The following is a 23463-nucleotide window of genomic DNA, read 5'->3' on the forward strand; positions in this document are numbered from 1 at the left end:
CTATGTGATTGCTTTATGTTGGGATTTGAAAAAGATTGAACAATTGAGAAATTGATCAATGTAATTTTGTTTTCTCTTTTGATTTAATTGTATATATTATAAAATTTTATTTTCACTAGCTTACTGTACTGGTAGGCACCGGATGAACGCGCGTGGCCGACCGGCCTTATACACTAAATGGAAACGAACGCACGTGGCCGACCGGCCGTATACACACTAAATGTAAGGGCATTTATGTGACAAGCTAAGGTGGTTAAGATACACCTCCGAAGAATAAGGAATATGCGTTTAGAGAAGATATGTTCCCCGGGTATTCCGGAGCACGACTGACAAGACATATCCATAACCACCCTGAGCCCAAGGGATAGAAAGCCCATTAGGCAATCCTATAAATACTGTGCTGAAGCCAGAGAAAGGTACGTTTTCATTCACTTACGAAACTGCGCTTAGAATCTCATACTTACTTGAGCGTCGGAGTGCCTTCGCAGGTACCCTCCCCCGCCCGACCGAAGTTGATAGCACGAAAGGACGACCGACCAAAGGAGACAGCAAGAAAGGACAATCGACCAGAGGAGAAGAAGATCAACACGTCAGCAATTACACCACGTCAACCGACCGTGCCTGGGCCCCATCTCTCCACTCAGGTACACTTACCCTTATTTTTCTTGTTGTGTTGTGAAATGCAATAATTGTACTATGTACATGAGCATATGATTATATAGGTGCAAGAGAGTTTGAAGGGCCTTAGGATGTGATTTTGAGTATCTGTATTGTAAATATTGTATTTATATAAGTACTAATCATGTATTAGGAACCTTTTGAAATATCATATGCTTGTATAAAAACTTGTAGAACTTGTACTATAATAGTTATATGTATTTTTGGGTCTTACAAAAAATATAATTGTTAAGACTAAGATATTCATTTGACATAATTAAATAAATTAAAAATTAATTATTTACAAGAAGGGACCAATTTTGTAAATTAAAATTGCATAAGTGTAAAAAAAAACAAAAATGCAATTATTTCTTTCATTCTTTATCACCTACATTAAAAGAATTCATTACAAGTTGATATATAATCAAGTGATAAAGAATAAGAATAGTAATATAAGATTATTGTCTTTGTCATATTTCAAAATATTTGACGAGAATGATGTTTAATGTAACACCCAAAAATACATCTAACTATTACAATATAGATTCTACATATTTCTATACAAGCTTAGAGTTTTTCAAAACATTTCTAATACCTTATTAGAACTTATAGAAATACAAATATTTACAATATAAAGTTCAAAAGAACATCCTAAAGCTTTCTGAGACCTCTAACACATGTATGATCATCTACTCGTGTACATATAGTACAGGTCATCGCAGTTCATAACACATCAAGAAAAGCAAGGATAAGCTATTGAAAATAAAATTTTATAATATACACAACTAAATCAAAAGAGAAAACCAAATTACATTGATCAATTTCTCAATTATTCAATCTTTTTCAAATCCCAACATAAAACAATCACATAAATCTCACATGGATCTACACATCTAAGATATTCAACAAACAAAATAACATTTGATGCCTTCCGGAAGACTCGTATTAAGTAAGTCCTACCAGAGACTAACACCTAATCCAAAGATTACCCGCGAATCCAACATAAAGGATCAAGGTAAGTTCAATACAACCCAAGTCGTACATCTCATATGTTACGGTGTGCATGAACTCCCCCATCAACTTCTCACCACTTGGTATCTTAGTTTATCTGACTTAGATCATCAGTGAATCTCGGAGATCTCTATTACCACATATGCATCAATACTTAATACACATAAAAAAAAATCAGTCCATTCATTATTCCTAATGTATGAATTCAATTCCATACCATTTTCATCCTACAATATCATTAAAAAACGTGATACACAATATTCAAAAGTATTTTTAACATAAAAAAAATACTTAAATACTAAACCATCAAAATCTAATATTTCTACAAGTTTAAATAATATATAGACAAAAACACAATATATAAACATACAACATCCTTGTAAGAGAAATTGAATACTAGAACCACGTCCCCTCCATATCTAGATCATCTAGCCTAGGTGCTATTAAAAATTTAAGTTAGCTTCCCTTACTTGAAATTTCTTATTCTGATGGAAATTCTACCTCATACCAGGGGAACCACTCCAAAAATTTAGGAACCTAGATAAGTTATCCAAAAATTACCAAACTTTAGTATGAACTTAATCAAATTGAGAGAAACACTTTTCTCAATTGGTCTCACTAAGATTGATGGCTAAATCCTAAAGAAAAACAGATAACAAAGGATCTTTAAAGCAAAAATGAACTTATTCTGTTTTAAAATTTGATCGGGTATAAATGTTTCTTAACTCGCCAGTTACAATGTGGTCCGATCAGATTCTAAAATAGATGAAGATTGAGAAAGAAAATTAAAAAAGAAGAAAGAGATTTAAAGAAATAAAGAGAAATAAGGAAGAAAGAAAAACAAAGGTGTCTGAGGATTATGTTGGTTTAAAAAAATCGTTGTTACATTTAACAATTATCCCAGTCTTTCTTTTTAAAAAATATATATTTTACATAAATTTTTTAAGATTAGAAATGCATTTTCAGTACGATAATTGTGGAACAAGATTTTTTTCACAAGAAAACTATTTAAAAAAAAATTGTAAATCAACACATGCCAACAGTATTTATATCATAACAGACATCTTCACTATTCAGGTTGAGAATTTGGTTTTTGGAGTTGAATTTCCAATATGAAATAATGCCAAGTGCAAGAAAACTCAGAAAAATCTGATCTTTGAAGAGTCAAATTCTTTTTTTTTATTTTTTTTTCTAAATTATTTATTTATTTTTTCACTAATTTTTTAGAAAAAAAATGCAAAACCTTACTAAATTGGGCCTCCTTTAGAAAAAAATTATGGTGATAAAATGTATGGAATAAGTAGTGATAAAATCTTTGTGTTTTCTCCCTCTCTCTTTCAATGCAGAGGTACAGAGAGATTGTGTGGAAGTAGGTGCACAGAGAAAGTACATGGTTAGGCCCAAAAACACAGTGCAAGGACAAGAGCCATTCCTATCACTCTATTTCTACTGTGGGACACTCTCTCTTCTTCTCTTCTCAATTCTGCATAATATCTCACAAAATGCCTTTCAAACTTATATATATAAATGGTGGATAAATATAAAAAATCTTATAGTTTGATTAAGATGTTGAATTTTATATTACACTAACATAGTTTAATAAAATGTCTTTGTACAACTCAATTTTTAAGTTTATAACTTGATGCATTCACATGCATTTAGGTAAAACTGAGATGAAAAGAAGTGAACTTATCAAAACTTGTGCAATAAAAGCTAAACAAAAGGAAAAGGACAACACATTTTACACATATCAAAAAAGAGAAAACGACTTTTCACTATCAAGTATCAAAACTAGTGGTCATATGCCACTTTCTCTCCTCATTTTTTCTTGAAGTGAGATCTCATGCATTTAAGACATTAAAATGAAAAATAAAATAAAATTATTCTATGCTACATTCTCAAGTTTGTATATAAAGATTCCATAACTATTAATGACACGTACTCATTTTAAATATTAAAAAAATGTCTTTGTCGTTTTCAACTATGTTTGGATATATTTCTTTTACGTAAATCTAATTTTTTTAGTAGTTGGAAATTGTGTTTTTAGTCTAATTAGTAGTATTGAGTAAATAGATATTCCATGATAGTTTTCAGTGTTTTTTGAAAAGTGAAAGTATGCTCTTTAAAATGCTAATTTCTAGTTTTTTATATTTATTTATTTTTATCCTCGAAATAATTATTAAACTTTTTTTAATAAGGTAAGTTATTTATTTATTCATTTGATTTTTTTCATGATTTCCTGGGTATATTATGTTATTTATTTTAATTGTTATATTATTTCTAATAGTTATTTTGTTAATATTTATTATAGTTTAAGAAATTAATAATGATATATTTATTCTGTTTTTTTCTATTTTTTATTAATTTTATTTTTGAATATTTACTTTCATCGATGCACTAACTAATATAATATCTTCTTAAGTATCTATTATTTTTACTTAATTTTAATTTTAATTGAAAATATTGTAAGATATAACATAAGATTAATATTAGAATATATATTATAAAAAATATAAAAATTGAAACTAAAAATTAATCTACAAATAATTAATATTTTATTAACAAATAATTATTCTACAAATAAAAAAAACAATAATTAACAAATAGTTTTAAAAATATAATTATAAACGTCTCAAAAAAATGATTTTTTAACCATAAAAAATAAAAATGAAATTTATATATAAAAAAATATCATATAAATATGGATACATTTGTTATTTTACATTTTATGTTACTTTAATGGATAATTTATTAAAGATTTAATATTTATTAAACTAGGTTAACGTTTTCAGTTTTTCATTTTCTATATAGCTTTGCTCCTAGTTTTGTAATACGCATACATAGCCATAATTTTTTTCATAGTTTTTGTAATCATAAAAGTAGTATATATATATATATATACATATATATATATATATATATTAATATCACTTTATAAATTATAACTTTTAAAGTTTTTATATGTATGAAATCAGTGAGAAAAATATGTAGGTTAAATTATCTTAGGATAAAATAATAATTTTGTAAAGTCGGAAGAAACTTAGAGAATATTTGGTACTATAAGCAAGTTTTTTTTTTTTTTAAATCCTTCTGTTTAAAAAATATATGTATGACTATTATTATGGAATGAACTATAATAATTTTATTTTATTTTACATATGTTTGATCTATTTTAATGAAGTGTTTAAAATCAATGAAAATTTGTTCTTGTAAACAGTTTTCAAAATATCCTACCTGAAATAATCTCACAAGAAAAATATAAGTCAACAAAAACGTATGGGTTCACAAACTAAATAATTGTATTTCAAAATTTAAAAGTAAGAATATATATAACGTAATATTAGTTGTAATATTTACTATCTTGATAAAGACTATCAAGGAATCACGTCACATTTGCTTAAATATGTTTTTAATTTATGAATTATAATGTGAAATTTGTTTTTCTTTATAATTCAAACTTTAAACTTCTTAGTAAGAAAATTATTATAATAAATTTTTATTAATATTTTTTCATAAAAATAAACTATTTTTTAGTGTGAATAGTATGATATATAATTTTCAAGTGTAAACTATGAGTCAACTTGAAATTTATTTATTATGTAAAAAAAACTAACAATAATATTATAATTTAAGATATTTAAAATTTAAACTAGAGACGAAAATCAATTTTGCATAAAAATAGAGATATGAAAAACATTACATCTTATATATAACTTTATAATTTTTTAAAAGATGGTATTGAATAATTTCACCAGAAATTAAAAGTTAAATTATGATCCATGAGCATCAAAATAAAAAAAAAAAATATTCTAATTACAATTCATAATTTTTTATTCCAATTGCAATCCACAATATATTATAATACTTCCTTGTTGCACTCATTCTATAAGATTGGAGTAGAAAAAACTTTTATCAATTTTACATTACTTCATACATTCATCTATATATTTTAGGTCATCCACAAAGAAAATAAATATACTATTTTTTTGATAGATTTGTAACTCAATACTCTTGATATACTCAAATAATACATTAAATCACCACTTCTATAACTTCCCTCACACAATTATATAATATATCTAATCCAATCATTTCTCAACCCAAGTAAAATCATCAACTACTCATTACTATACAACATTATAATAAAATCATGCCATCAACATTAAATTACAACACTTAAAATGCTCTTGATCACCTCAAAAATTCAAGTCTTAATTATTAAACAATCCAATTCAAAACCCCAAGATTCCCAAAGACCCAGAACACTCCAACCCTTGCATGCATATATGGTGATGAGAAGAAAAATAAGAAAAGCCTAAACCCTAAACTCAAAATTTGGTATTAGGTTATTGGTTTTTCTAACTTGGAGGGTCAAATTTTTCTTTGTTTATGAAGAAGAAGAAATTGTCTTTTGGAGAGAAGGAGAAAGATAGGAAGAAGATGAATGAGGAAAGGGAATAGAGTTTTGTTTTCTTTGAGAAAGTAAGAAGGAGTAGACTTTTTCCACACCCTTTAGTTGCTAAGTTAAGCTTCTCCTCCTTTTTTATTTTTTAATCTATTCAAAACAAATTTATCTTCAACCAAAATGTAGAGTCCTCAATGATTTAGCTCTCATTACTAACTACACTACCCATTTAAATATATATATATATATATATATATATATAACAATAGACTTCATTAATTGAATTAAGGTTAACTACATATTAAATTTAATTGCATACACTTATTTTATTATAAAAAAATACAATTCCATACACTATGCTGATAAAAAAAAGCAATTCTATACACTACTCATAATTTAATCCATTTTCTTATATTTTTCAAGATATAGTGGAAGACGAAGAACATTTGAGCAATGTGAAAGTGTTAAAGAAGAAAATTATTTATATAGGTTCAATTTTGAAGCACACTCTTTCTTGAGTGTTGATCTAAAAGTGCCATATGAAAGGGAAAAAAAAATCAATTAAATATTATTTTCTGATTATTGGCAGCCGTCCTACGAAAACCTACCGATTACAATATTATTTATTATTTTTTCTTTTAACGAAGACCTTTTGAAGTCAAAATCTAACATTGCTCTTGTTTGTTAAGAAAACTAAAAAAACCTGTCCAAATTTATCTCAAAATAATTGATATTTTCAATTTAAAATGTTTTATCGTCAATTATATTTTTCTTAATTTGTCTTCACGTAAATTACCCCAATAATTAATTATTAATAAATAAAATAAAGGTAATGTATCTATTAAAATAGTAAGACCACTTTAACAAAAACATACCACAAAACATATTTATTATTATTATTATTCTTAATCTACATATAAAAAATTTAAAACTTGAGATAATTTGGAATGGAGGTATTAATTTAGTCACACCCACTTCCCTTTATTATGGACCTTTGTCCTCCTTCAAAAGTCAGTAGCCCAAATTTGAACAACCCCAATTGCTTGTTGAAGTTATCATTTCTGGGCTGGCTCTTATCTTCTATGATTTTGCTTAAAGCCTTATTCAAACTTTTGACTGCACAGTTTTTTTGACTTCAAATCAAGTTGTTTAAGATTTCAATTTCCATTGCTTTTGATTGTTCCAAGATTTGATTATCATGACTAAGAGGAGGCAATGAAACACATAATTCATAGCTTTTGATTTCCTCAAAATAAAGCTCTTGAATTCTTAGCTGATTGGATTTACTTATAATTAATTTCCTCTTGTATTATTTGTCTCATAAATTACTCCAATGAAATGACTTTCTTTGACAAAAAAAAAACTACCCTTGTTAAAAGAGTTTACTTGTAATTATAAACCTTATGTGAATATTGAAACTGAAATACCTATAAATGAAAAAATTGTTGAAAAATAGCCCTTTTTCTTTAAAATGGCAACTTTTTTTTAGACATAAAAAATACATGTATTATTAATTAGAAGGGATGTTTTCAAAATGCAGATGATCACTCCAAGAAATTAATGCAAATCAATGAATTTTGAACTACTATAGCATAGCTGAAAACCATTGTCTGTATCTAGCACATAGAAAAGCATGGAACAGAAACTAATTCTCCATTCATTTTCTTAGGTGTTGCCATCACATACACTTAAGATTGGCACTTGTAATTTTTACTAATAAATATTGAAATTTTCATACTTTTTGAATGTACAAAATGACAACATCTCCAATTCAACACACCCTTCACCACAAGTCCAATTTATCAGCCATCCAAAGGGAAGAATAAAGACTTCTCACACCAAGCACTTCCCCTGTATCTTCATTCTTCACAAATTGTTCAACCCTTATCCAATTAAACAGCCTAACTAAGATAAAAATAAACGCAATGGCATAGTCATCAAGCCTATCCCAATTGACTTATCAACTCAAAAAAGGATAAATCACATTTTATAAAAAGAAAATAGCATATCAATATCTTATCTTGAAAACTATAGATGAGATAATTTTGGTCATGAAGCATTAGAGTCATCATTTTCTTCATAATCATGTAAATCAAAGAAAGGGTCCTTGAGCAACTCTGCAGCAGAAGGTCTAGCCCTTGGCTGAGCAAGACACTTCTCTATGAAGGCCTTCACTTCAGGATCTTGGATCTTGCTCAAGGCTTCAGGTCTCACACCTGATGACACCTTCTTGTATATCTTGGCAACATTGTCACATTCACTATATGGAATCTCTAGTGTTACTATCTCCAACACACACATTCCAAATGAGTATATGTCAACCATTTCAGTGTAGTCTTCATCATACAACTCAGGTGCCATAAATTCTGGTGTTCCAAGAACTGAATGTGCAGAGTGGCTCTTCCCCACAATAGCTGCCAAACCCAAGTCACCAATCTTAACCTAAGAATATAAATGAAACAAGAATAAAATAAAATCAGTTATGACATCTTGCAACAAACAGCAACAAAAAAATCATAAGTTCATAACTATACTGATTAAACCATGAGTGCTGAAGTTAGAATGTCCATAGGCTAAGAGTTGGGTATTAATCTCTCAAATATTGAGATTTATTTAAGAAACTAACCTCTTGCTAAAGTTCAATGATTATACCTAAACATGTATCTAATGAAAGCAGATTTCCTAAAACCATAAGCATTAGTAATCTAATTTCCAAGGTTTTGCATATCCGTTATTAGTTTCATCAACATTCTTGATATTATGAAAAACCATGGATAAATGTGGTCGGTGAAAATCACAATTGTTGTCACCAACACTTCAAAAACCTTGACATTGCGACCAAAATAACAGCTGCAGACAGTTTTTGTAAAAGCTTCATAATTTTTATTACTTTCTGTCTTTTGGTTGATTTTTAACTTCACAGTTAAGGAAACATGATCTGGGAAAAAGAATGTTACCTGGCCAGTGTTCCCATTGACAAACACATTACTGCAGTTGAGGTCTCTGTGGATGATACAAGGGTCATGCACATGCAAGTAATTCAACCCTTCCAGAATCTGCTTGGACCACTTTTTCAAGGCCCTCATGGACACATGCCTGTGTTTCTTCCTGTACTCCCTCAGATTCCCACTGGTGCAGACCTCAGTGATGAAGTTCAAAGTGTTGTGTTTCTCATCCCTCCAAACACTGTAAAGGGATATGATGTTTTTGTTGGTCAAGCTTCTGAGCAATCTCACCTCAGAGTAAAGCCTTTCCACCATTGCAGGGTCATCACTGAAGTTCCTCAGCTTCACTTGGTTCCAAGCCACCTCTATCCCTTCTTCTTGATCAAATGCCCTGTATACCTTTTTCACAGCACCACATCCCAGAAGTTCACTGTATCTGCCATATCTTCTAGTTGGATCAAGTTCAACAAATGGCTCTGAGTCTCTGTCAGATGCATCAGGCTTAACACTTGGCATCTAGCACCAAAACATTAATCACAACACAATCAAAATAAAGGGCAAAAAGTTAACTAATTACACACTCAAAATTCTTTCTAGGTCTCATTTTCAGAGTACAAAAATCATCTGTTACCATAGTTTGTTGGAGAGAAAAAAGGAAAAAAGTAACCAACCCATCATCAAAATTCATATAAAGATTCTTACTTTCCACGTTAGAAAATAAAAAAACAAAGAACTGGCTAGTTGGTATGCATGAAAATCAGATCAAAATTAACCCAAGAGGCAACTAATGAAACAGAAATCAAATCTCATTATGGTTATGGAGATCATTGAGCACATTAGCAGAATTACATGAGAAATTGATAACAATACATAATGCAGAATAGAGAAAGGAAACGAAGTGATGATGATTACCATGAAGAAGAAAAAAATGCTATTTGAAGAAGAAAGAGGAGCTGAAGAAAACAAGTATGTGAGAAGAAGTAGAATGAGACACAAAAACAAGAAAGAGCAAGGTATTGGAGGAAACTATATATACACGCAAAATCAAGGAGGGTACGTTAGTTAAAAGGGTAATTTCATTAGGATTAGATTAGATATTAATTATTAGATATCAGAAACCGTTTTACATAATCTTTTTCTAATTGGTGAAAGATGATAACGAAAAAAAATACAAAATAAAATTTTCATTATCCATATCAACTCAAATTAAATTAACTTAATTACTTGTTGTTCAGATCTTTTTTTAAAATGATTCAAACTAGCATTCACTAGCACTGTTTAAGAAACAAAAAAAGCTAAAATAAATTCACTTTGCACAATATGTAAAAAAAAACGTACAAATTAAAACTACTATCTTGAATTAAAAATAAATAAAAAAGTTGTAAACAAAATCTGTTCTGCTAACTATCTCGAATTAAAAAAGATTAAAGATGTTTTTAGATATATATTTTTAATCTTTTATATCTTTCGACTTTTATCTTTGCTTTCAAATTAATTATACTATTTAAAAGATATCAATAATTGCAAATAATTTTATACTATAATATAAACTATTTATCATAAATTTAAGACATAAATTATATGTTCAAAAATAGAGTATGATGATAAGGAGTGACAATATTAAAAAAAATAAAATTACCATCATTTTTTATATCATTTTTAAAATAGTTACTACACAAAGTCAGTACATTTGTATTTGTCATGTACATTTGTACATTTGTATTTAAAAAGTATTTATTTAAAGGAAAACAAAATCAAGGATTTTTTTGCCTCTCATAATTGAATTTGGTTCTGTTTTTTTTTTTCAGGTTTCTAACTTTATTGTGCCCTACAGCTTCATGGTGTTAACTTTTTTCCAAGAAAATCTGTTGAAAAGGAAAAGAAAAAGGTGCAGGAATCCTATTATGAGATGAAATTTCATAATATCATGCAATTTGTACTATTTTTTAAATGTTTCTTCTAAATTAGTTCTTTTAAGATTTTAGATTAAGAATATCGATATATTGAAAATTAATAGTCATAACACAACCAATTAATAACCATTTATTGACCTTTTATTTGTATATGAAAAGGTAGATAACATATGAAGTAGGCTAATCTTGTTAATTTATTTTAATTAGGTTAAACTAATAATATGTTTGAAAATATGATGATTTGTAACTAAATTTAAAATCATCACTGATGCTTATCCTTTTTAACTTGTAAGAAATAACTGAATTTTTAAGATTTTTAAAATAATCACGGATGGTTATCCTTTGGTAGTTTTAAATCAATTGTAAAATCAAGCATCAAATTATATATTTATAATTAAAATTAAAATTCCGCAACAATAAAGAATTTTTTCAGCAAAAAATAATAGATTGAATTAAATAGTATTAGTTTTATTTGTTACATCATTTATAATTTATAAATTATTCACTAACTGAAAAATTAGTTTAATAAATTAATTTATTAGTCTCTAGTTTTTAAAATTATAAAATTAGTCAAGATTAATTTAAAATATAAAGTAATAAATAATTAAAATCTAAGTAACTGATATTTGATCTCAATTTACAAACTATTTTATAATTTTTTTATTAATAATAAAATTTAATGTAGGTATCAATAATTTTTTAGTTTAACTTAGTAATATAATTACTAATTATTTTTTATCTTTAAATTAATTTATATTTATTGATTTTTTTAGTGATTTTTTTTAAATATATATTGACTACTCAATTTTCTTATTATAGTACACCACTTGCTAAAGGCTTTAAAGGGGAGTAGTTGATGGTTTAGATGTGGTTGTCTTGGTTCAAGTAAAGCTTTGTCTTAGATTACGTCCAAGTTTCTCTCTGGGTATTTCTCTTTCTCTGATTGGTCTCTCAAATTTTTGGTCTATATGAGGATGGTTTCTTGACATATTATTGAGCTCAGACACTTATATTTTAAGGGATTTTCTGAGTAAAGTCAGGAGTGTTTTTAATTATAAGTGTCTGGTGAAGTTTTTTTTTTAGGTGGGAGTGACTTATGTCTATTATTCTGTATAAGGGTTGGATCACCCATTTATTTATTTTTTATTGTCGATAAGAAAAACACCACTTGTTAAGTAATAATAATTGAAGAATTTAATTTTATTAAAGATTAAAAACTTGTTGCAAAATAATACAAGAGCCCTAACCTATTCATTATTTTCATATATAAATGATAGTTATATCATAAATTAATTAGAGATATATGTAAATGGGGGTATGATATTAATGTTCTATAGTTAATTTCAATATATATTTAATTCCTTTAAATGTATAAAAATTCTTCTAATAAATATATAATACTACTTCCGTTGTTAATTGTATTTAATATATTAACTAATTATTAATTTTGATGGATTACTATTCTAAATGAATAAAGAAATGTTTTTCAACAAATAATGTAAACAATTAATATCAATAAGGTTATTTTTTTAATATGGTTACAAGGAGAGCAAAAAATTCAAGTTGAATACTTTAATTTTGCGTAATGGTTAGTATCTCATGAAGTAAAAACATTCAAGTAATACTTTAAATGATGAATAATATATAAATGAAAACATTAACAAATTTATTAAAATTTTAAAAGCTTATACATAAATTGATTCATGTTTCGAGATTCAGATGAACAATAAAAAAAAAACAGATACTATTCTCTTAAAGTTTTAAGTATATATCTTAATATACATTCAATTTTATGTTATTAAATTTTAGTATACATTCAATTTCCACTAAATACAGAAAGAAAAGTTGTAAAAAAATATCTTCATATACGAGTAATAATAATAAAAACATGTTATTAATTTTTAGTCAGCTAGACAATAATCATAACTATTGTTTTTAATATTTAATTGGTATTATTCTTGTTACTTTTTAAATGATAAATATTTTTCTAATTAAATTTCATACTATTTTATAATAATTTAACAAATATACGCATGATCGGTCAAATAATCCGTGAGAATGCGCCAATTATTTACTAACTAATTTTTGGATTAGATTACCTAATTTGTAAGATTTTTAAAATCATCACTAACGTTTATTTTTGGTAAACAATCACAATTTATTTAATTACAAAAAAAATTAGTGAAATCAAGGATCAAATTGTATTTTTTATAGTTTAAGCTAAAATTCCCAAACTTAAAAGATTTTTTTAGAAAATGAAACAAACCATAAGTGAAAGACTATACTAATGTGGTTAAGTAAAAAAGAACAATATTTTTAATCTGATATGGAACAACTAAAAAATTGTATATTACTTGATAAATCAACATTAGTGTGATAAACTTTATGTCGACTATTCAATATTCTGAATAATTTTCTCATAAAAGTTGCAGATCAAAAGTAAGTTATCTCTATTTTCAGATCATGAAAATGAGTTTGAGAGACGTTTGATTTACACCTGAATCATAATATCCCAAAGATCAAGCATGGCAAGACATATTTTGCTTCCAACTTCACAAGCAAATGCTTCCCAAAAAATCACTCTTTACTATTTTTTTAATTAACAACAAAAAATAAAATAAAAAACAAAATATTAAGAATGTTTCGTATATAGAATCTCCAAAAAAAAAATTTAAAAATAATTAATCAATTAAAAATTAGATACTAATTTAAAAATTATTTTATAATTTTTTATTAATAATAAAAATTATTTTTTATTAAGAATGTTTCAACTCGTATATAAAATTTAAAAAAACAAATTTAAAAAATAAAAAAATAATTAATTAATTTAAAAATTATTTTATACATTTTTATTAATAATAAAAAATATTTTAAATGTCAATAATTTTTTATATTTGATTTAATTAATATAGTGATTAATTAATTTTTATTTTTAAATCTGTTATTTAATAATATTTTTTAGTACGATCCAAAAACACGAAAATACACTCCAAAAAAACATGATGATCCTTTTGAATTACAACTACCAAGAAACATAGCTGACCTCCGTATATTCCTAATCACTCCATATATTTATATGCTTTAAGTTTGACATATGAAAAAATATTTTTAAAAATTTGAACATAACTTTAAATGGTTTATACTTGTGTGTTAAATTACAATTTAGTTTTTTAGAGTGAGCTATTCAAATCATGTAAAAGCATTAGCTGATGAAAATGAACTATGCAACTTTTTATTCAAATCATGTAAAAGCATCAAAAGTTATTCTTCTTGAGTCATGGCTGATGAAAATGTGAGTTATGCAACTTTTGATTCAAATCATGCAGAAACATCAAAACGTATTCTTCTAGATTATGGAAATGAATTATGCAACGTTTTACTGAAATGATGTAAAAGCATTAAAAATTATTCTTCTTGGGTGATGATGAAAATGAATTTCGTAAAGAAAACCCTCACATTTTGAAAGGTTGAAGTGTAATAATAATCTGGTGTTAGTTACTCCATGAATCTTGCAAAGCATGTGTAGCATTAAGTGGCAAAAGATATATGAATCCTCAATACTGTGATGAAGGCTTGCTTTCTCCCGTGATCCTATGTTTAGCTTTTGCTCTTATTGGAATTAATAAAGGATACACCAAACAACATGTGATTTGAACAAATCTGTGACCAAAACTATGAGTAGTATCAGAAACCATTTGCTGGTTTTCTGCACTTAATTGTTTAGATGGAATTGTAGTTGCTGCCTTTACAACTTACCATGTTTTTTTGTTGTTTTTTTTCTTTAGGGTTTATTGCAGATATTGATTTCTTTTAACAATTCATATACCTTTATATAGATCATGGGTCTAACTCTGATCATGGTCACATACTTAAGAAATCGACCAAGTTGTTCATCAATCATACAACAATACATTAGGGTTTCGTTGTTGATATGAGCTAGAACAAATATCTGAGTGCAAAATTGTGTTGTGATGCACGTGAAGAAGAGGTCACATGTTGAGATATGTTACATATATATCTTTTCATCCACCCTATACATAATTTCTCAAAGTGAGAATAATGTGAATGTGTTTTCTTTTCTTCGAAAATTGTCATCTTCAATAATATGCCATTCGCAAAGTAATGGAGTTTTGTTTGAGACAATATTTCATACCAAATAATAATAATATAAATCTTATAGATATTAGAAATTCAATTGTGTGTTTGGGTTATATGTTGAGAAAATATAAAAAAGTTGCTTACTGTACTATATTATAAGAAGAAAAAAAACCTCATAAATTCGTTGTTTTAATGTTTTTTATTAAAGATGGTGTTATAATTTTTTATGTAAATTGGTTCATACATATTGATGATGAATTTCCTTAATGCATTTTTCTAAAAAGACGTAATAGATATGAAAAAACTACACTGCCTACTAATATTTAAATATATAAATGTGTTCTATAATAATATTTTGTAATATTATATATATATATATATATATATATGATGATATTGCCATTTTATTACTAATATATAAAAAAAACAACCAGTGGTTAATTGGCTTACTACATGGTATAAATTGTTTTGAATTTCTCATTTCTTAAAATTAATTTAATTTTAAAATTTTAGTAAAACTACCTAGAATATGTTAATAACTTAGTTTAAATTTAATTTGAATAAAATTGAACTTACAAAATAAATTAATAAAAATGACAAAAACTTATCTAATCTTTTAAAAGTAATTAAAACTTCTAAAATTAGATTGTATATTGTCATGGATATCTCGAACATCTAAAAGCCATCAACACTCATTTTTTGAAAATATTTTCATCTAGTCCCACTCAAGATTGGGAAGAGGGTGGTGTACTATTAGTTAGTTCAACCTTGTATTAAAAAGTAAATGCAACTTATCTAATGGGTCAATTATACGGTTTGTTAATCATCAACAAAAAATTCAATAAAACTATCTAAAATATTAATAAAAAATCACAGGAACATATATATATATAGGTTACATGAAATCAGTTAAGGAAAATATAAACATTAAAGATTAAATAATATTAATTAAGATTAAGAGGATAATTGGATAACTAACTATGAGTTTTGATTTAGTCTCCTCATATTTTCTTGTTTTTCCTTTTTTTTTCTTTTAATAATATTTTTTTCATATAATGACAGATGATTGTTGTTACCTTAGGTTTCAGCTTAACTGAGTTTCTTAATGATGTCTAACCTAAGAGTTTTTATAAAAAAAAAACACTAAGGTTTCTTATAAAAAGATAGTCAAATTTTGATGGTTTGAGACCACGTAAGCTTTGAGCCAAAACATTGACATATATAGTGGGGTCTGATGAAACATATATGACATCTCAAAACCTAATGTTGATTAGTCACAACTCTCACTTTGAGCCTTATAGTCTCTAATGATTCATCCTCATCCCTATGTTTCTATGAAAATCTCTTTGCAATAACTTTTAAGAAGTAACTCTTTTTTCCTTTTAACACACACTATAGGATAAAAGTTTAAAGTGTTTCTCTTACCTAAAAAATGTTAGAATTGTGTAAAACCTACAAAACACATTATAGGATAAAAGCTTCAATTGTTTCTCTATTTCTGACCTAAAAAAAATATGATACAATTGTGTAAAACCTACGAGATAAAAGGAAAATTAAGATAATTTTCATAATCATAAAGTGTTTTCTTATATATTTTGTTATCTCTTTTTTACATTCTTCAAAGTTATTAATATTAAAATTATTACTTTACTATTAATAAATATTTTTTATGCGTGGAATGTAGAAAAATATTATCTTCAAAGAAGACAGTCGAATAATTGATTCATAAAAATTTAATGTATAATTTATGAAATATATATTGTATTCTTTAAATTTAAATAGATTTTAAATTTAACTATTTTTTTTATTTTAAGGAAATATTTTATGAAATATATATTGTGTTATTAAAATTTAAATATATTTTCAATTTAAATACTTTTTTTTGTTTTAAAGAAATATTTTAGGAAATATATATTGTGTTATTTAAATTTAAATATATTTTTAGTTTAAATATTTTGTTTGTTGTAAAAATAACATGTAATTATCTTTAATGATTTTCTTAGTAACAATCTTATTATATACAGTTAGTTTAAATAGGTAAATTAATAATTATAATTTTTTTTATTTAACATATATATATATATATGTATGTATATATGGAGCTTTTTAATATTTTAAAACTCACATTATCAAAAAATTAAGATAAAAATACTACTAATTATTGATATTCAAAGTTGAAAATAAATTAAGAGAGAGAAAATATCTATGTAATTAAGAGATAATTATAAAAATATATAAACAATAACTTTAGTATTATTAATTAAGTTTATTATTTTATTTTATTAATTAAAAAAATTATTTTTTATTAAGAGATTTATCTGAATTGTTCATCCATTAAGATAAAATTTACATTTTTTCTTTTAAAATGATACAACTTTATTATAAAGAAGATTTTTTCTTTTAAAATCATACAACTTTATTATAAAGAAGGAAGAATCTTACCAAAACAAAAGATAGTTTTTGTTTGAAAATACTTTTAAATTTAGTCGTAATAGTTATAAAATTTTAAATATTGTCAAAAATATTATTTTTAAAAGACAAACATTTTCAAAATATGACTAACTCATTAATAGGTTGACCACGAAATGGCTCCAACTCGACTACAGTCTGATCTTAGAACGATTGAGGTCGACCATGAAATATCACCACATAACAGTTCCAGCTTTGTTGTAGTGTGGCCTTAGAAGGATTGAGGTCGACCATAAAATATCATCCTGAAACAACTTCAGCTCGGCTGGAGTCCAACCTTAAAAGAATTGAGGTTTACCATAAGTCATAAAAAGACTTAAGTTTGACCTTAAGTTTGACTGAGCTTGGCTAGAGTCCAACCTTGAAAGAAATTGAGGTTGATCATAAGTCACAAAAAGGCTTAAGCTCGATTGGAGTTTGGCCTTACAGAGGTCGACCACAATATCATCATGAAACAACTTTGGCTTAGCTGGAGTTCGATCTTACAGGGATTGAGGACTAAAGTTGACCATAATATCGCCACAAAACAACTCAAACCCAATTGAAGTTTAGCCTTAGAGGGATTGAGGTTGACCATAAAATTCTAAGGATCAATGGGAGGATCGTGTACGACCTTGTCCGATCATTTGACAAGAAGGTTATTCCACTATTTATAAATGACTTCTAATCATTAGAAAATTAAAAGGGCACATACATCTTTCTTGCAATGGTTTGCTAAAGCTCAACACAGATAACCCAAGCTACAAATTACATTAATAGAATTAAAATGCATATGCTAACATAAGTTAAGTTCGTAGACATACACTTATCTCGATTAAAGACTAATCACAACCAAATTGACAAAGGCATTTTTCACTACAAGAAAATCAATAAATAGAAACTTATTTTATTAGGAACCAAAATAATTAGTTACTATTTGACTAAATTAGAGACCATTTTATAAACTAAAAAAATTATTATTATCTAAAGTAGTTACTATTATTAATAAAAATTTATAAAAATAGTTTCTAAATTGGTATCTAATCATTAACTACCAAAGTTTTAGCTACTTACTACTTAATATTCTAATTTAGAATCTAAAATATTAGTAGCTAAAACCTAAGTAGTTAATTTAGATACCAATTTAGAAATCATTTTATGAGTTTTTATTAATAATAAAAATCACTTTAGATACAAATAATTTTTTAGTCTCTAAAATAATATTTAATTTAGTAAATATAGTGACTAATTATTTTTTATCTCTAAATTTAATTGCAATTTAATGATTTTCTTGTAGTATTTGTTCTAAGTAACCGCTTAAATAATGCATCAATCTCGCCTAACCATGTGGAAAAATACTTGAGAAGACATGATGGTCGAAGGGTTTCCCACTCTGAAATGACTCAACATTCGAAAGTATTGATGAAAATTTCCAAAACTAACACTAGTTAATTCTTTTAGCCTAACCCAACTTAAGGCTAGGGGGTTGTGTACCATCAAAGATAGGTCAAACATCCAAAAGTTAAACAATACCTCTTTTTAAAAGCCTTTTAACTTAGTCTAACTCAAGGCTGGGTGTTTTGTAGTGTTAGTTAGTTTGACTTCTATTAAAAGAAAATATAAGTTATTTAATGGGTTAGTTTATAGAGTTTGCTAATTCGAGGAATTCAATAAAATTATCCAGAATCTTAAGAAAAATCACAAGAATACTTACTTGTGATATTTGAAATCATTTGAAAAAAAATACAAACTTTAAGATTAAATAATATTAGTTAATATCCAAATGATAACAAAACAATTGACTAAAATTTATAAAATAAACATCTAATAAAAAACACTCAATTTTGAATAAAATTTATAAAATAAACATCTAATAAAAAACACTCAATTTTGAATGTTCTTTCAGACCACATACTTAGAATCAATTAAGAAAAATACAAACTTTAAGGATTAGATAATATTAATTAAGATTTTGAGAATAATACAACAAATAAAACTTATAAAATACATCAACAAAGACACTTAATTTTAAATGGTTTAGTTCGAGAACACTTAAGCTTGAAAAAGAAAGATTCCTAGAACCAAATGTCTAAACACTTCATGAAGAAAGATATTTATTTAAATAAAAATGTTAAATTAATGAGTTAGCATACTTACCTATTAGGTTGTTAGGTTGAAAAAATAGGGGTGAACTCGTCAACTATTTTTAGCATATTGAGCTCGTGAACCTCCCATTTCAAACTCATTTTGTGGAAGTTGAATATTTTTTAAAAAATTATAATTTTCTTATGTTTAATGCTTATATAAATTAAATATTTTGAAGAATTTCAAAAAATATAATTGAAATATCATTAATAAATAGTGTTTTTTGGCCTTAGAATAGTGAAAAAGTGATTTTAGATCCTCTTTTAACTCTACATACGGAGTGGTTTTCCTCTTTCACCATTCCCAATTATTTTATTTGTCACAATTTTTTGGAACGATTTTTAATCATAAAACATAATAATAGTGATTTACTCTGTGTAAAGGTTTAAGATTCTAAGAGCATCTTCATTATAGAGTCATAAAATTAAGAATATATTCTATAAGACCTCTATCATATATATAGTATACTGACACATAGCATCAAAAAATAAGATTTTGATTTATAAAAATAAAAAAAAAAATTACTTTTTTTCTTGTAAATATATATTTCTGCCAATAACAAAAATGAGTTTTATGAGTTATAAGACCATTGCATTGAAATAAAAATTACAAAAGTATCTTTAAAATGATATAACGTAATAAAATCACACAAATTAAATTAAGATATGATAAAATAACTCCTGCAGTGAAGATGCTCTAACCACCATCAATTACATCCACCAAAACAAATTTCATTTAAAAGTAAAAACAACATCAAAAATAAGAATTCATAACAATTAAACACCAACTAAATAAGATTGGTTGAAGAGCTTTTCAAAATTTTAAAGAACAAAGGTAAACACCATGAATATGAATCAACAATTATGAACTTGAAAGTGCTGAATCAATCTAGCAAGTTGCGAAAACGAAATCAATTTGGATTATATAAAAATGAAGAACAAGAGAGGGAAAAAAGATTTTTTTTTTTTCATCTTCTTCCATGATGTTAATGAAAGATTTAAGGATTAGTGACAACTCTCCTTTTGTTTTTTTCTATATACAAATTATATAAAAAAAAAATTGAAGTTTAAACTTTTATCATATGTTCTTGCACTGAAAAAGAATAATTTAAGGTAGATTTAGAGAGGTTTTGAGGAAGTCAAACTTTGATCCAGCAATTTTTTTCTAAAGATGATTGTTGAGTTTGTTGGTAAAACATCAAGTTGAGATTTACCTCTTATGCTTAAGTTAGCAAGAGTTAAGGAAGTTTTTACAAGTGTTTAGTGAGTAAATAAAAGAGATTGAGTGTGTTCAGTGGCCAATAGGGCATTGTAAGAGGCGTTGGTTTCAACTAGAATATATTGAACTGCTAATGTCCGATATGTCTTACTTGTATCAAATGTCGTACGCATGTCAACATAACCCTTGTTGTGTACTCATTTGTTGGCAAACCCAAATGAAAGGTTCGAGTATAACTTGATAAGTGAAGTAGGAATATCAAACTTCTAGAATGTCGAACAATATAGTACATCAACAGCAGAGCTTCCTGGTGGTCTATAAGAATGGAAAAGTGGTTCTAAAGATGAACAAACAATGCCCTTTTTCTTGTCTTCCAGATTATATATAAAACTTTTCTCGTCAACTTTGGTGTCATTCATGTGCAAGCCAAACCAATTGCACTCCCATTATGTGTTTTTATGTTTCCATTTCTAATCAAAATATTCCAAAGGACATGGATCCATCAGTGGAACCTTCCATGTACCAGTCACAACACTTTTCTTGGACTAAACAAAGAGCCAATGGACAACTTAACCCAGCATCCCTAGGAATAAAATTCTTTTAGGGCTACTTCCAATAGGGTTAGGCTAAGGGAACAAAAGGCCAATCATCCTGGTATAATCTATAACATTGCAATGATAGGTGTTGAAGTGGTGCTGGTCAAAAGTAGAATTTGTTTTACTTTCAGAACAACTATCTTTTACCACATCTGTTAAACTCTAGTATGTAGTATGTTATGTATATATATATATATATATATATATATATATGTATGAAGATATAGAATATGGTGGTAGAAAGTGAAAACATTTGCTGGCTATGATTAAAACCATGATTAACACAAAAAGCTTTTATAAAGAGAGTATCGGTGTTAAAAAGATGCTCACTCACAATGCAATTTTTACTAAGCAACCAATAAAAAGGGATCATAGCTTTCTGCATTAAAAAGAATACAAAAAAAAACGATTCTATAAGATAAAATATGAGGATTTGGCATTCAAAATACCACTCCGAAGTCTCATCTCACTGTCTGCAGAAACAGTTTTATTTATAGACCCACCTAACTGATAAAAAAAAGCATTATCTTTTTGGAAAACAACTATATTGCTCTACACTGTTAAAACTATATAATTATAACATAATTAATAGTTAATATTAGCTTCTTATTTTTTTGTGTAATTTTATATTCATGTTGAAGGAGTTATTTATTCTACAGTTTCCCCACGTAATTGCTCAAGTAAAAATACTAGTTTTATTATAAAAGCATGTACCTTTTGTTCTTCCTACCTATACAATATACAAGGGACTGGTAAGGCCCTTCACGTCAGTCCCTTCAGGTGAATTTTGTAGTTTTTCTGCCTGAGATAAGTATGACTTTTGTTTATTCCATCTAAATCTAATACAAAATGTGAGTTTTAACTAAACTATATTTTTATTTATGTAATATTTTATTCATTAGTTTCATCTAAATTTATTTTATTTTTTAAATTCTTGGTTCTTGAAATTCATTCAAATTCCAATTGATGTTTTCAGCTATGTTCCGAAATTCAGTTTGGTGTTGTTGGTAAATTTGATGTTGTTTGTAAATTTGTTTCTTAATTACAATGAATTTGTGTTAAACTTAATCTAATTTTGATGTGAATTTCAATTAGTGAGCATATGTTATAATTCAATTTCAATATTCATTTCAATTTGAAATTTAGTGTTGTCTGTAAATTTAATTTTTTTATTACAATAAATTAGATGTATTACCTTCATTTAAATTGGATTTGAATTCATTGAAAATTATTCAAATTTAATTTGTTATTAATTTAGATAAATAGATTTAAATTCACTTTTAAATACATTCATTCGTACAAATATTCAAAATGTCCTATCCTGAATATTTTTTTATTTATTTCACAATTTGTGTGGGTCTAACCCACACTATCATTTGATTTTATTTCACACCTTGTGTAAGCCTAACCCACACTAACATTTTAAATTATATCCTCATGGTGTCGGCCAAACTCATTCATGACTTTAATTTAGTGTCCAAAAAGCGTAAGCTAAACCTACGCTAGCTTAAAATAATAGTTTTAACTTTGTGGCGGCCAAAATGATGAAGTGAGACTACTTGTGTTCACATTGCGTAGGTTAAAAAAGTGTTCATATTGAGTAGGTTTAGCCAACTCAAATTGGGTCAACTGGGACCCACACAAAAAGTTAGCATCCAAAGTATTAGCTTCCATTTTCTGGGAGACACTTAGCCTACACTAACAATGATTTTGCATAAGTTTTTGGCTATTTGTGTCTGCCTGAAGTCTACACTATTTACCTTATTTCTTGTAGTGATAGTTCTTATAAGTTCCACTTAATACCATTCCTATGGTATATTCATTCGAATAATTTATTATATTTTTTTAAATCAAATTCATATTTTTTAAGTTTAACATGTCAGATTCATTAATATATAATACAAAAACCTTGATTAAACAAAAAAAAATATATAGAAGTTAAAACCTCGTTTTTCCTTAAATATTGGATTTAAGAGATTAAATTTTATTTTAAACCAATTTTAATAATCAAAATAACATTTTGATAT

General features: G+C 26.4%; 1 protein-coding gene across 1 annotated transcript; it reads right to left on the reverse strand.

Annotated features, from left to right (window-relative positions):
- Positions 1-7709: 7709 nt before the first annotated feature.
- Positions 7710-10065, reverse strand: LOC137831310 (probable serine/threonine-protein kinase WNK11). The gene is made up of 3 exons (XM_068638942.1): positions 9931-10065; positions 9031-9534; positions 7710-8515 (listed from the first exon to the last, which is right to left on the reverse strand). The coding sequence occupies exons 1-3, from the start codon at positions 9931-9933 to the stop codon at positions 8123-8125; spliced, it is 900 nt and encodes a 299-aa protein (XP_068495043.1). The 5' UTR covers positions 9934-10065; the 3' UTR covers positions 7710-8122.
- Positions 10066-23463: the final 13398 nt, after the last annotated feature.

This window comes from Phaseolus vulgaris, chromosome 6, assembly GCF_000499845.2.
Source record: "Phaseolus vulgaris cultivar G19833 chromosome 6, P. vulgaris v2.0, whole genome shotgun sequence".
Taxonomy (NCBI): Eukaryota; Viridiplantae; Streptophyta; class Magnoliopsida; order Fabales; family Fabaceae; genus Phaseolus; species Phaseolus vulgaris.

Bases quoted from the DNA above. Each gene is read 5' to 3' on its own strand.
- LOC137831310 (XM_068638942.1), bottom strand. The intron at 8,516-9,030 runs GTAACATTCTTT...TTATATTCTTAG, and splicing joins TCAATGGGAACACTGGCCAG to GTTAAGATTGGTGACTTGGG.